At 40.6% G+C, this 16,079-nt stretch overlaps 1 protein-coding gene across 4 annotated transcripts in view; it reads left to right on the top strand.

Moving 5' to 3' along the window:
* SPECC1 (sperm antigen with calponin homology and coiled-coil domains 1) overlaps window positions 1–16,079 on the top strand; it is a 318,611-nt gene that overhangs the window by 246,197 nt on the left and 56,335 nt on the right. For all 4 annotated transcript variants that reach the window (XM_025361227.1, XM_025361226.1, XM_025361225.1 and 1 more), the window contains 4 exons: window positions 2,835–2,980; window positions 4,140–4,240; window positions 10,387–10,468; window positions 14,013–14,169. In XM_025361227.1, coding sequence (XP_025217012.1) covers window positions 2,835–2,980; window positions 4,140–4,240; window positions 10,387–10,468; window positions 14,013–14,169 — 486 coding nt within the window. The remainder of the gene's footprint in view (window positions 1–2,834; window positions 2,981–4,139; window positions 4,241–10,386; window positions 10,469–14,012; window positions 14,170–16,079) is intronic.

Raw genomic sequence — 16,079 nt, 5'->3', positions numbered from 1 at the left:
TTTTACAGGTTGACTCTAGAATCTAACATCAGCCTTAGAGGCAGTAGCAAGCCTTGAGCAAGTGTTTCTGCAGCAGTGGTACCTTGCAGTTTTTCCTTTATTTAATGCTGAGACATACCTGGTTGTATGCGTAAATATTTCTTAATATTCATTACAGAATACAGAGTTTTTATTCTTCCTTGGAATGGAGGAAATGTAATCCTTCATTTATTGCTGATGCTGTTACTAATCGATCCCAGCCAATTCTAAAATAGGCTGGTGTAAGGATTTTCAACCTCATTTATGATTAAAGTACATACTAATAAGCCAATAGCATTCTTAATAACCATTTTCTTTGGTTATTCAATTCAGGCTTTGTTTCGTGAATCCCTCACACACACACACACACACACACACACACAGACCCCCTGCCCCCTCTATCACTGTTATATAACACAGTGGGTATTTCTGTACTCAAATAATACAGAGTTTTCTCATATTGACTCTTACTGTTCTAGCCAAATAGACTGAATGTTTGAAATATTGTCTTTGGATACCTGAAGGCAGAGGTAATTGATTCTTGTGGCCTTGCTTTTTAAATTTATCATTTGATATTTTGAATTGCAGATAAGTTTAGATAACTGAAAGGAATAACCTCAGCAGAATGTAGGCTTCTCCATTTTGTTCTTATTAAATTATCAAAGAATGAAATGTAAAATGAATTACTTAAAATGATTGTCCTTGGAGGCCTTTGGTACTGAGTCATTTAGATGGACTGGTAAGAAGTTGTCCAGGAGCAGTGGTTCATGCCTGTCATCCTAGCACTTTGGGAGGCCAAGGCAGGCAGATTGTCTGAGCTCAGGAGGCTGAGACCAGCCTGGGCAACATGGCGAAACCCCGTCTCTACTTAAAAAAAAAAAAAAAAAAAAAAAAAAAACGAAAGATTAGCCAGGTGTGGTGGCGCTTGCCTGTAGTCCCAGCTACTCAGGAGGCTGAGGCATGAGAATCGCTTGAACCCGGGAGCTAGAGGTTGCAGTGAGCTGAGATTGTGTCACTGTACTCCAGCCTGGGCGACAGAGCAAGACTCAGGGGAAAAAAAAAGAAGGTGGCCCATTTTGTTTGTTGATGACCTTCATGAGAATGGCTAGCACAGACAGAGGAAATTATTTTCTGCTCAGACCTAACCTGTGCATTCTCTTTCTGTGTTTTCGCCACCTGATTTTATTGTATGGGAAAGTATGAAAAGCAGTTCCTCTCAATAAACCTTTAAAAATTATTTTAAAAACCCAACCTCCTACAGTTTCTGAAGTGCCTGATAGTTTCTTCCAATGAAGTTTTCAGTTTACTGATTTTTTTTTTTTCACTCATAAGAAGGGACTGTAGAGTGAAGATTGTAAGTCTTAAGGGTAAGAAGTTGGTCGGCGCAGTGGCTCATGCCTGTCATCCTAGCACTTTGGGAGGCCAAGGCAGGCAGATTGTCTGAGCTCAGGAGGTTGAGACCAGCCTGGGCAACGTTTATTCTATTCATGCTGTTTATAGAGCAGCAGAAGAAAGCTCAGAGAATTAAGGACAAATAAATTCAAGTGCAGAAGTTTATGAGTAGCTAGATTAATTTCAAAATGATCAGTAAATAACTATTTTCTGATTTGTTTTAAACTTCCACCGACCTTACTGAGATACACTTCCAGAAACATTCTGTTTGAACTATTCTCATAAATTAGTCATCTTGCAAAACAGCTGTGGCAATATGATACAATGAAGAGAGCAGTGATTTAGCAATGAGAAGATTGGGAGTCCTTGTCTTGGCTCACTCACAGGGAGATCACATGACATGCCAAAGTCCCCTAGATGAGGAAGCCATGCATGAGAGGATTGAGGATTGGGTCAATGATCTATCATAGAATACTTTCTATGAGTCTAGAAGCCTCATGAAGAACACACCAGGAAACCTGGGTGAGAGCAGGAGCTTCACCTCGTTCAGAATTGCAGTGTGATTTTAGAGTGCTGTTATCACTCTTATGCTTAGAAGGCAGAGTGTCTGAATCAGGATTCTGTCATGTATAATGGATCGCACTCTCGTTGGCTTAGGCAGAAAGGTGTTATATGATTTGCAGAATTGTTGGGAAGGCTGAGCTTCCAGGAGCAGCTCCCAAAGTCCACACAGAACTGAACCACCAGGGAACCTGCTCCCTCCACCAGGACAGGAGCCTTAACTTCAGAAAGCTGCCCATCCAGTTGGAAAGCTGCCACCGCGGTTGCCAGCACCATAGCATCTTGTCTCTTCTACAGTCTCTGTCTACATAGTGAATGCCCTGTGCCCTGCCTCTCTTCCTCTGATCCAGGTCCCACTCCAGGTCTTGCCCAAGTCTTTCTCATTGGTAGAACTTAAATCACACCCAAAATCCCAGCTGCAGGAGAGCTGTGAGATTTCATCTTTCCAAACTCTGTGTACTGCATGGCGGTTGGAGCACATGTCGGCAGCCAATCCACTGCATTCACCATTGACAGTAGACGAAATATTTATGATCAATAACATTTGCATTTTTTCAGAAAAAATGCACAATTTGCAGAGTAGCCATACACACTTTTTATTTGAAGCTAATATCAAGTCACTCTACATATAAAAATAACTATTTCTGACCATTTCCCAAGAAAACAACTCTTCTAAAAATTGAGAACAATGCCTACATTATTCCCTAAAGATGCAAACTGGTAGAGAAAACAGGTTGTTAAATTCAGAATTTCCCTTCCAGCTTCGTTTATTTCCTCCACATCAGTTCTGTTTTCCTCTGTGTCTTTTTCTCCCATGGGGATGTCCTCCACCTTTTCAATCTGATTTGCTCTTTGCCATGCAGACCTGTGGATGAAGAGCCAGAGTCCCCTGAGGTCGATGCTGCTGGTCGGTGGCCTGGTGTCTGTGTTAGCAGAACATCTCCAACACCCCCGGAGTCGGCAACCACCGTTAAGTCACTTATCAAGTCATTTGACTTGGGACGCCCAGGTATTTGATCACAGTTTTTCTATAAGCAAAGCTCCAAATTCAAACTTTGGCCCGACATTTGATATGTCTACTGTCTCTACTCCACCCTGGCCCTATGTTGTTACAACCACCAGGGCGCTTTCCAGGTCCTACCACATGTAGCCACTGCATGCAGGAGCCTGGCTGAGGCTCCGGGGAGACACTGATGGAGAGACTGGTGTGTGAATAACACAAATGCAGCCTCTTCCTCTCTACCTCTTCCTTCCATCCAGTTCCTGCCTTGCTACCTTTCTTTTCTGCCTCTTATAGCCATTAAATTCAGGTCACTGCTATTTGCCTTTTTGTCATCTCATAAGAATTACAAGGGTCAGCTGGAGACTTCATCTCCTAGGAAATGAGGCATCACATCTGTGCACCTGGCCCTCTTGTAGGTACCCCTGGCCATCCCCATCTTGCAACCTGCTAGACATTTTTCTATCTGGTCTTGTACGTGAGCACCTGTGCTAATCTGTCACTCCTGATCTAGGTGTGTTCCCAGCTTTTCCTGGTATTGTCTGATGGTCTCACAATTCCCCTTTAGTCATGCTTATCTTCCTATATGAGAAAGATGCGTAACTATACTTCATACATATACTGTACACGTAAACATAGCAAATAGAAGAAACAGAATGTGCATCTGTCTACAGTAACAATATCTTTCTTCCCCAGACTGCAACAAACATGCCATTGTATTGGGAGACTGTAGTAAAAGTTAATCCTAGGATGTACCTGGTTGTCTCTGCTAAAATTGTTTGCACCTAAATTAGATTAAGACTAGGCTCTACATATTCAAAGCCATGAATGTCTGTGAATGTCTTTCATGTCTGTGAAGACAGGAAGTGAATTAACAATTTGTACAAGAACTTTTCTGTTCCTTCCTTCTCTAGGCATCTCATTATTTATACAGTTTCTTTTTGCTCAGCTATCCTTCATCTAAGACTGACCTCCACTCAGCTAACTCTTCCCTTCTTGTTTCCCCAATGCAGCTCTAGTCCAGAGAAGAAAAGGATAATAGAGTAAATATTATGCTAAATACGGATACTCCTTAAGCCACCAAAAAAAGTAACAAGAAATCAGGAACAACTATATGCTATTTTGAAGTGGAACAGCATATACATGTTCTTATGTTTTTTCTTGGCAGGTGGAGCTGGACAGAATATTTCTGTCCATAAGACCCCCAGAAGTCCCCTAAGTGGGATACCAGTGAGGACTGCTCCAGCAGCTGCTGTCTCTCCAATGCAGGTAGATGAGCCCCAGAAATAACCACTGCTTATGGTTTGCTGTGTATCCCTCTAGATGTTTTTCTTTACACATATTAGTGTGTGTGTAGAGTGTGTGTGTTTTGTAAATTGGATTACACTATGCATTATTCCAATACTTATTTCACTTTATCATCAGAATGTAAGCTTCATGAGGTCAGATATTTTTGTTCATTTTGCTTGCTGTTTTGTCTGTAACACTGGCTGGCACACGGCCACATTGTAGTAGAAGTTCAGTAAATATTTGTTGAATGAATGAAGGAATATGTCTTCAAATTTTAACATTTGGAGAAACAATTCTTTTTTATAAAAGATTACATAATATGTGGTGATTTATTTAGCCACTCTTCTACTGATAGAAGTTAGGTGTTTTTGGATTTAACTTAATACAAAAAACAATACAGTGAAGATACTGATGCAAATTTTTGACCACTTACGGGGCTACTTTTTAAATAAGGATATATCAAGATTCATTTGTAAATATCAGAGATCACAGTAGTTAAGCAGAAAGGAATTTAATACAGGGCTTTTGGTACTGAGGGCTGGAGAAAGGTCTAGGCTGCACTGAGATTCCAAGAAAGGTTCCCAGAGCATCTGAAAGTTAGCCCATTAAAGGGGCTTCTGTTTCTGCCAGAATCAGGAAGTCTTTCTCTAGGTGCTTACCCAGGGACTGCCACTGCTACCAAGATCTAGGATCAGCCTTGTGACTACACTGCCACAGGTGCAGTCCATGCCAGCAAAGCAGACTCTGTGCCTGCCCCATACTGAGCAGAAAACGGTGGAACACTCCCCAGAACCTCTGCTCCCCTGCCACAGAAGAGCGAGTGCCTTCCCAGCCATGTTTTCCAGGAGAAGCTGCAGAAGGGAAGCCTTCCACTCCCTTGCACCTTCCAGATCCTCTGAGAGGGGGCCTGTTTGACAGAAGCTCGGCCACTTGATGAACCAAGCTTTAAAGGAGTTTGCCAAGTACACCCTTTAGCTTCCCAGTCCCCTATAGTCAATAGGTCACCCTACAAAGAGATGATGATGGAGTCGAGTGAGCCTGTCTTGAGATATACAAATTGATTCCTAGTAAAGGAAAATGGGGTCCTAGAAAAGGAAATGTGTTTGACCTCTTCCAGCATGTTGAAAAACTTGATAGACACATTGCTCTTCAGTTTGTCCTCCCACTCACTGTACTATTTTCCAAGAATTTTGACACTGTCTATAAATTTTGAAGATTAAGTAAATGAACAGTAGTATCTTGTTTTACTTTATCAGTAAAGTTGAGCACTTCTTCATATGATTACAGGCCATTTATCTTTTGTATGTCTGTATGGAAACTTACATACTTCGCCTGCTTTTCTTTTGAAGTCTTTTTCCATTTTGTAAGAAGTCTTGATATATTGTGCTTTTTAACATTTTTTCATATGTAATTGTATTACCTTTGTTATCTTTTAACGTCATATTAATAGTTATCTTTTACTAAAGAGAAATTTTACATTTTTGTGTTGTGTTTTAAGATTTTGTTTTGTTTCCTGCCTTAAAATGTCTTCCTAGCTATTAGATGATTAAAATATTCTCCCTAAATATCTTAAGGAAGTCTTTTATTTGTTCAGTCTTAAAACTCATAGAAACATGGGTTTGGATTTAGATGTTCTTCCCCTATCTTAACTGCCTTCTGGAAGCAGAAGTAAATACTCTCTGGAGGACAATTACATCATCTAGATCCTTAAATTATAGCCACATTTTAAAAAGTACAATGTCATATAGTAACTTTAAAAAATACCAGGCATGGCTGGGTGCAGTGGCTCACACCTGTAATCCTAGCATTTTGGGAGGCCGAAGCAGGCAGATCATGAGGTCAGGAGTTCGAGACCAGTCTGACCAACATAGTGAAACCCCGTCTCTACTAAAAATACAAAAATCAACTGGGCATGGTGGTGTGCGCCTGTTGTCCCAACTACTCGGGAGGCTGAGGCAGGAGAATCACTTGAACCCAGGAGGCGGAGGTTGTGGTGAGCCGAGATCCACCACTGCATTCCAGCCTGGGCAACAGAGTAAGACTCCATCTCAAAATAAAATAAAACAAAAAACTGAGCATACAAATAGATAATACCGAATGATGAAAAACCAAGAGAAAAAATAGGCAATAGAAACAGACACAGAAGATTCAGATATTGATATTATTAGACATAGACCCTAAAACACCTGAGATTAATGCTGTCAACAAAATAAGTGACAAGGTAGAGAATTTCAGCAGAAAACCACAATCTATAAAAAAGAATCCATTAGAGATTTTATAACTAAAAATAAAATACCCGAATTAAAGACTCAATAAAGTTTAGCTGTAGCTTAAACAGTTAAGGAGAGACTTAAAGAACAGAAGACAAGTCAGTATAAATATCTGAACTGAAGCACAGAGAAAAAAGATAGGAAATAGAGAAAAGGACATAAGAAACATACGGGATGGAATAAAAAGATCTCATGTGTAATTGGAGTCCCCAAAAGGGGAGAAAAAGGGCAGAAGCAATATTGGAAGGGCTAATGATCAAGAATTTCCAAAACTGATAAAAGATGTCAAGCCCAGTTTCAAGAAACAATATGAACCCCAAGTGAGATGAGTATAAAGAAAACTACTTAGACACATGAGGTTAAAACTGCTGGAAATGAAAGAGAAAGAATCCTAAAAGCACCCAAAAGAAAAAAGACACCTTAATGTCAAAGGAGCAAGAGCAAAACTGACATCTTTCTTCTCAACAAAAATGATGGAAGCCCTGAAGACAATGCAATGACATCTGCAAAATGCTGAAAGAAACCTGCTTTCCTTTAGTGGTGAAAATATGCTTCAAAATGCTGTACCTGGTGAAAATACCCTTCAAAGGTGAACACAAAAGAAAGATGCTTTCAGTCCAACAAAACCGTATGTTTTTTCCTAGGATACTTGCAGTGAAAAGATTATTTAAAGGAGTTCTGCATGGAGTTTGTTCTTTTAAAAGGCTGTTAAAATTCAAAACACCTGACAAGAAAAGCTAATGCAGAATTACCTGTATCAGGAATTTGTAAGTGGATACATCACTAAATATTTCATAATTATTAAAGCAATAGTAAGAGAATATTATATGTTACACTTAGTGCTATAAATTAGAAAATATTGATGAAATAGTCAAAATCTTAGAAAAATGTAACTTGCTAAACTTACATAGGAGAGAGTAGTAGAAAATCTCAATCATCTATAATTTATATTTTTTCCTTAAAGGAAATGCCAGGCCCTTGTGGCTTCACCATGAAACCTTCCAAACATTTAAGGAAGAAATAATGTCAATCTTATGTAAATTCAGAGACTAGGAAAGAGGTCAGCATAGCTTTCATCCCTAATTCTTGCAAGAACATTAATAGACAAGAAAATTAAAAGATCAGTCTTTCTCACGAACCTCTTTGCAAAAATCCTGAACAAAATCTTGGAAAACCTTATTCAGAGATAACATGACGAAGATCATGTCATGTTTGGTTTATTCCAGGAAAGGAAGGTGGTTTTAACTATTGAAGCCAACCAGAGTAATTCACCACATTAACAAAGGTATAAAAAGAATATGGTCGACCAGGTGCAGTGGCTTATGCCTGTAATCCCAGCACTTTGGGGGCCAAGGTAGGTGGATCACTGGAGGCCAGGAGTTCAAGACCACTCTGGTCACCATGGCAAAACCCCAGTCTCTACTAAAAATACAAAAATTAGCTGGGTGTGGTGGCGCATGCCTGTAACCCCCAGCTACTTGGGAGGCTGAGGCACAAGAATGGCTTAAACCCGGGAGGCGGAGGTTGCAGTGACCTGGGTTCGTGCCATTGCACTCCTGGGCAACAGAGTAAGACTCTATCTTAAAAAAAAAAAAAAAAAAAAAAGAATATGGTTATCTTAGTAGGTGGCAGAAAAATGTATTCAATAAAGATTAATATCTTTCTTGATGGAAATTCTTAGAAAACTAGGAATAGAAGGGAAATTCTTTAATCTGATAAAAGGTCTTTATTATATATCTACGGCAAATATCATACTTAATGGTGGAATACCGGACGCTTTCCCACAAGATTGCGAATGGGGTAGGAATGCCCCATATTGTCACTTTTGTTCAGCCAACTTCAAAAGCAAGATTTAAAACTACTTTTGAAAACTGTATACCATGATCATTATATTTTTGTGGGATGTGGATATATGGAATTGTGTTTAATATGCTATGAAGTAGAGCCTCTAAGAGAAAGAATGTTCTGGAAAGCCTCAGAATGGCCCTGCACAGACAAATGTACCAGGATGTTCATTGCAGCATTATTCCTAATATTAATATCAATATCAATATCAATAGAGAATCAGTAAAATAAATTATGGTAATGAAAATAGCTAAGATCTACTGAATGCTTCCCATGTGCTGGGCTGTGTTTTGATTGTTCTAACTGGATTTAACTCATTTAATCCTCCCATAACCCTCTGAGGTAAGTACCTTTAGTATCATTGCCATTTTATAGATAAAGAAAATAAGACACAAAGAATTAAGCAACCCAGGGTCTCACAGATGGGTGGTGCCATCTGGCCCAGAGCCACTTGCTTGGCCTCTTGAGGCACTTTTCATGGAAAGCTGCCAAGATGGTGGGTGATGGTGGGTATAGAATGACCTCTAAGATACAGTAAGTGAAAGAAACAAAACGGTATATAAAACGGTGTAATGCTATGATAACATTTGTGTTTCTAGAAAAACAGAGGGTGTTTTTCAAGGTTTTCCTTGAATAATATCACGCTGACTTGCATTCTGAAATGCTTTTTTGAATGGCAGTAAAAAAATGCACCATGAAATCTACCCTATTAACAAATTTTTGGGTATTATTAACTCGAAGCACAATATTGTATGGCAGGTCTCTAGAAATTTTTTGTTTTTAATTTCGACTTTTATTTCAGATTCAGGGTGTACATGTACAGATTTGTTACATGGATATATTGTGGGATGCTGAGGTTTGGTGTATGATTGATCCCATCACCCAAGTAGTGAGCATAGTACCCAACAGGTTTTCAATCCTTGCTTCCCCCTCCTCTGGCACTCCCCAGTGTCTATTGTTGCCATCTTTTTGTCCTCTACAACATTTTTATCTTGCCTGACTGAAACTCTGTATCCACGGAACAATTCCCCACTTCCCCTCCCTGAGGCCTCTGGGAGCCACCACTCAACCGTCTGTCTCTGTGATTTTGACTACTTTAGATTCCTCACGTACATAGAGTTATGCCACACTTATCCTTCAGTGACTGGCGTATTTGACTTAGCATAATGTCTCCAAGACTCATTTATGTTGTAGCATGGGACAGGATTTCCTTCTTTTTTAAGGCTGAATAATATTCCATTGTATATTCTGTACCACATTTTCTTCATCCGTTCATCTGGTGGTGGACACTGGGGTTGCTTCCACGTCTCGGCTGTTGTGAATTATGCTGCAGTGAACACGAGAGTGCAAATATCTCTTTGAGATCCTGTTTTCAATTTTCTTGGATAAATACCTAAAAGTGGCATTGCTGGATCATTTGGTAGTACTATTTTTAATTTTTTGAGGAACCTCCATACTGTTCTGTGTCATGGCTGCACCATTGTACGTGCCTACCAACAGTATACAGGAGTTTCGTTTTCTCCACCTCCTCACCAACACTTGTTCTCTTTCTGTTTTTTTTTGATGATGCTCTTCCTAATAAATGTGAGGTGGCGTGTCACTGTGCTTTTGGTTTGCATTTCCCTGATTGGTGATGTTGAGCATCCATTCATATACCTATTGACCATTAAAAATAGAATACTTGTACAAACATCCTTGAATATACATAGAACATTCCAGGAAAGATATTCACAAAGCCAGTTAATAATGATTGCCCTTGGAGAGAAGAACTGGGAGATGGGAAGGAAAAGGAGACTTTCTCTTCACTATTTGCCCTTTTTATTGCTTTTGAGGATAGTGTCTATTGCGTGTATTACCTATTCAAATAAATGAGTTAATTAAAAACTCCCCTGGTTATTCCACTGTGTTTAAGAACTATTGCACACACACGCATGCACACACACGCATCTGTGTTTATTCTGTTCTTGATGTTATGAGCTCACCGTGCTGGTGTCCTCCTGGTTTTTACAGAGGCATTCGACTTACAGCAGTATGCGGCCAGCCAGCAGAGGGGTGACTCAACGTTTGGACCTTCCCGACCTTCCCCTCTCAGGTAAATCATGTCAGCAATAAGAACTTTTGACTTATCTTTCCGTGCAGTTAACTTTTCTTCATTTCTTTGCATGAAACTGAGCTTAGAAAAATAATCAGTGGCATTTCTTGCAAGTGATTTCAACCCCTGAATAATGTACACGTCATGGACATTAGATGAAGCAGTGCAGCTGACAAAAGGAAAAAGCGTCTATCTCCTGCCAGCTGCACTTCTCAGTGTCCTTGTGCTAGGGAGACAGGCCCAATTTTGTTGTTGTTGTGTTCTTTTTCTTTTTTTAGAGACATGGTCTTGTTTTGTTGCCCAGGCTGATCTCAAATTCCTGACCTCACATGATCCTCTTGCCTCAACCTCTCACGGTGCTGGGATTATAGGTGTGAGCCACTGTGCCTGACATGTTATTTTTTAACTGAATCTCAAGAGCATATTTTCTCATCTTTAAAAAGTAACTAAGGGAAAAAAAACTTCCCTGATTTTGAATTTGTCTGCTGCTTCCGCAATTCTTAAAATTTGCCTCTTTAAAGGTATTTGTCTTTTAGTGCAGTCCTCTTCCTGTTATTACACCGTGTGTGTGTGTGTGTGTGTATATATTTGTTTTGTTTTGTTTTAACTCAAATACTGGTTGTAAAGTGGAGGTTGCATTCAGCAGTCCCCGACCCCCATCACATTTGCGTTCACACCGCATCTCCTGTGTCACAGGCTGATGTGAAGCAGCCTTCAGGAAGGAACATGTGGGCTTGAGTCTCAGCACTGCTGCTCAGCCTGGCTTTGGCCCCATCACCCCACTTCTCTGTGCTTTCATCTCCTCATCTCTAAAATGGAAATAATCCCGTCCACCTCCTAGGATCATATCAAGGATTGAGTTAGCATGTTAAAGTGCCTTGAACATGCTGGGCATGTGGCGAGCGCTGTGGAAGTGTTTGCCATGCACATCTCACCTGCTGTTCTCTGCTGACCCAGTTCACCTGCCCAGAACTAAAAGGACAACAGTGCTTGAGCCTAGTGGGAGGTTAAGGTTGTCCAGAATATGGGGCTTAGAACCTATGTATGTGTCTATGTGGTCACTGTTAGGAAATAAAAAAGGCAAAGAGAACACTGAATGGACTATTTACTGTTCCCTGTAGGAAGGATAGAAAGCCAAAAGTCTGGATCACATAGACAGAAATCCTTTTGTTTCTAAGCATAAAATAAAATTTCTACAGCTGTACTTCCTTCAGATCTTGGTCAAACACAATCAGGCTTGTTCTTAAAGTAGTTGTTTCTATGAGGGAACTTTCCGCTCTGAATCTTCTTTGCTTTTTCATGGAATTAAATAAGGATTTTAGAGTTGGATAAACACTGACAATTGAGAATTTGAAGATGATCTCAGCCCATTCCTCGAATTCTATGTGGAAGATTTCAAGCCCTACAGAAATTCAGTGACTTATAAAGGCTGCAGCAATTTTGGATGGCTCTGGGGCCAGGAAGTCTCCTGATTCTTTCTACCTTGTGCCTCTTGGTGCTGAGGTTGGTGATTGCTCTGAGTCATAGCTTTCTAAAGAAGTGATGAAAGTTTATACGGCACTCCAAGTCATAATAATGACTTTCCAGCAGAAGGAAATGAAGACCAAAGGCCGGTGTAAAGTCAAGAGTGTAAGAACAGAGACAGAGTTCAGTGGATGTAGAGAAATGAGAGAGTGTATGCTCCAGGAGACCAGTCCTGAGTGTCCCATACTAGGAGGGTAGTGGAGGAGGCCAGAGCACAGCAGGAAGCCCACTTGGCTCACAGTCCCCATGCTTGCTGTGTAGAGGGAATAACTTGATTGCACACATAGTGATAGGTGTGGGGTTTTTGAAAAATTGTGGTAAAAGACACATAATATAAAATTTACCGTATCAACCATTTTTAAGTGTACTAGGTAAGCCTTTGGTAGATAATATTTGTGTCTTCTCTCTGTTCCACTAGCCTTAAAGTTTCCTATTGTGTGGAGACACCATTCTTTTTGGTTTTCTTTGAGAGAGATTCTTGCTGTCACACAGGCAAGAGTGCAGTGGCTTTATCATAGCTCACTGCAGCCTCAAACTTCTGGCCTCAAATGATCCTCCTGCCTCAGCCTTCAAGTGGCTGGGACTAGAGGTACATGTCACCATGCCTGGCTAATTAAAAAAAATTTTTAGGGGGCTAGAGACAGGGTCTCACTAAGTTGCCCAGGCTGGTCTTAAACTCCTGGCCTCAAGCAATCCTCCTGTCTTGGCCTCCCAAAGCACTGGGATTATAGTCATGAGCCATCATGCCTGGCCAAGAAACCATTCTTTTAGTTGACAAGATACGTACTGAACTTGAGACCACAATAGCTTATTGCTCTGAAATTAATACCTCATTGACAGCCCTCCCTACTTAGCCCCCACGAGGCACCTGTCTGCTTGGATGATTCTATTTACTGTTATTACAGCAAAGGATCGCAGTCACAATTACTTGCTTCCAGCAATACCCAGCAATTGCTTGTCAACATTGAGGTCATTGGAAGCTGCAGAAACCAAAGATTAATGTGCTGTTCTTGTTGTTCTCTTGGATGTAAATACTATTTTTCTCTGCTATTTAGAGCTGACTAGCCTCAGTCCTAACTTTACTGCCCCTAAATGGTGGCTGTGAGCTGTAGACGGATTATTTTCTTCTGTGACTATTCACAGGTCATGGGCGGCAACTGTGGGCTCATCCTGGTCCCTTGTCTGCTCTGTAGCTTTGAACAAGGCACTTAGTTCTCTGAGCTCCAGTTTCCTCTATAAATATAAACTAGACAATCTCGAAAAATTTCTCCTATTCCACACTTTTATGGTCCTTTAAGATATATCATCTGGCTAGACATGGTGGTGCACTCTCCTGTAGTCCCAGCTACTTGGGAGGCTGAGGCAGAGGATCACTAGGAGGTCAAGTCCAAATCCAGCCTGGGCAACACAGCAAGACCCTGTCTCTAGAAGAGAAAAAGAAAAATAACTATCATCTGGAGGATTCAGTTCATTTCATTAACTGTTTTGACTCAGACTAATATGACAACAGAAAAGAGCCTTGAAAGGGTGATTTCTACTTTTTTAGCGAACCAGGCCCTATGGCTAGAATGGCCTTTTCTCTTGTAAAGTAGTTCTTCTTGGTTCCCAGCTTCTTGTTTACTGCTGCCTGTGATCTGATCATCACATGAGGTATTTTTCTGCCACTCTCTCTCAGATGTCTGTCAATTAAAAGATATTACCTGGGGACAGGGCTGGCTTTGCTGGCACTTGCACAAGGCCATTAGAAGGGCACGTGCTTGGTGTAATGCTCTGGTGACATCATCTTGAAATTCACAGTAGTTTTTGAACAAGAGGTTGATTTGGCATTAGATACTATAAATGATGTAGTGGTCCTGCCTGTAGAATCCACATCCCTATTGCATTTTTATTACTTCAGAAACGATATATATGTTTGTAGTTGAGGATAAAATGAGAACGGTAATTGTATTTGAGAATGAAGCATGATGGCAGTCAAGAGCTGCTTCTTCAGGAATGGATGATTATGTGGTTGTTCCCACAGATATTCTAAAAGGAAGGACTGAGACCCTGAAGCCAGACCCCCACCTCCGCAAGAGTCCCTCACTGGAGTCACTGAGCAGACCCCCGTCTCTGGGCTTTGGGGACACAAGACTGCTGAGTGCTTCCACCAGGGCATGGAAACCACAAAGCAAACTCAGGTATCGTGTTTCAAACAATAAGAAATCAGAAAAACATTGGGCTAATCACCTTTTATGCTTCCTTCTGTTTTGTCCCCATGGCCAATTTACTTCTACAAATATTTCCTGCATGAAAATGACTAAGATACTGTGCCTGCTCTTGGCAAGCCTAAAAGGAGGACAGTGGATAGTAGTAGTGTGCAAAATGGAATTAAGGGCTGTAAAAAACACTACTGCATAAGCAAAGTCTTGAGAGATTGTTAGTTGGATCAAGAAGTCTAGAGAGAAGTGGTGCTTCTGCCAAGGGCTCTAAAGGTACCATTACAAGCACGCTGTGGAATAGTGTTCAGGGAATGTGGGTGGTGTCATGTGTCTGGACTAGACTGTGGGCTTCCTGAGGGCAGGGACCCTGCCGTACATATGCATAACAAGCTCTTTGTCTTGTTTTTGTTGGGTGGATGGATAGGTGACTAGGACATTCCAGCTGGAAGGCATATAGTAAGTAGTCTTCATTGCTAAGGAAGAGGTTTGTGTGTTATTTTGGTAAAGCACTGGGGTACCACCAAGTTTGTGGGATTTTGTTTTGGATTTTCAGGTTGTACAGTGAGATTGGACCTGCATTTTAGGGAGGATTCATCCCAAAACAGTGGCATCTAAGGATTGGAGAGGCATTTTGAAATCAGTGTTTAAGAAGGACTTTTACAGGGATGTGAAGGAGGAGTTGGCAGAGGGAGAGGATGGCAAGACCAGCAGGATGGTCACTGAGAGCTGGTCTTTGTTCCCACACCTCTGTCACCTCCTCCCTTTCCAGTGCCCCTGGTCACCAAGGCCACAGCAGACCTCTTTCAGCTGCTTCCTCTCTCCCAAGTGTCTTCCCTGCTTCTCGGTGTTGGTTAATTTTCTGAAGCACTGAGCACATCCTGCCGCAAACCTTGCAGAAATCTCATCCGCACTCCTCATCCTGGTCTTCTAGGTGCCTCACGACTTAGCACCACCCCACCCACTGCCAGAATGGCCCCGTCCCTCCCTCCACCTGAGCCTGTTTTAGTTTCTGCCTTTGTAATATAACATGACCATTTCTTATTGCAAGTCTTTATGTATAAGATTCTAGCCTGAATCGTTTTTCTTTTCTCCTTTCATACCCTAAATACTGCTTCTCCTTCAAGGTCAAACCTTTCATGAAGTTTTACCTAACACCTGGCACATCGACATATCCCTTCTCTGACTTTGGCATCTTACACTTTTTTGGGTGTTTCATTTTTGTACTGCTCTGTAGTGTGGAACACTGTTGCACAGTACATGCCATTGTCTCCATTTATGCTATAATTTAGTGGACAGTAAATGTTCAACTTACATTTTGGTATCTCTTCCAGCCCCTTGCGTTGTGCAACACACATCGTATTTCACTTAGTAAAACTTATGAATGAGTAGATGGATTAATATACAAAATTGGCTAGTTTAGGAGTAATAGCTTTTTAATAAATATCACAAATATGGGTATTATAGAAGGATTTATAAAAGTCTGAATAAATTCAGGTCTTGTTACACCTTTGAGTATAGCATATATTTGGACCCAAATAGATGAAGCCATGTGTTTCATAGGTTTAATGTAAAGCCCCAGATACTACATACTGTCCTGTTTATGTGCAAGAGATTTAAACAATCAAAAGAGCTTTTAAGGACCAGAATTAGTGCTCTTCTGAAATTGCCCTTTTCTTCATACCAGAAATGCATACAAAAAGGCTTTGTGTATATGAATATGCTACTGATATTTTACCTTTCTTAATGAAAAGTTAAATTAGTAAAATTCTTATTTCAATTTTACATTTATGTTATTGGGATAAACAATGGCAGGATATCTGGTGGGTTTTTTTTTTTTTAAATTATCCTTTAAGTTCTAGGGTACATGTGCATAACGTGCAGGTTTGTTA

The sequence above is a fragment of the Theropithecus gelada genome, chromosome 16, assembly GCF_003255815.1.
Source record: "Theropithecus gelada isolate Dixy chromosome 16, Tgel_1.0, whole genome shotgun sequence".
Taxonomy (NCBI): Eukaryota; Metazoa; Chordata; class Mammalia; order Primates; family Cercopithecidae; genus Theropithecus; species Theropithecus gelada.
The sequence above is the reverse complement of the archived record's forward strand: the minus strand, read 5'-3'. Positions and strand labels throughout refer to the sequence as shown.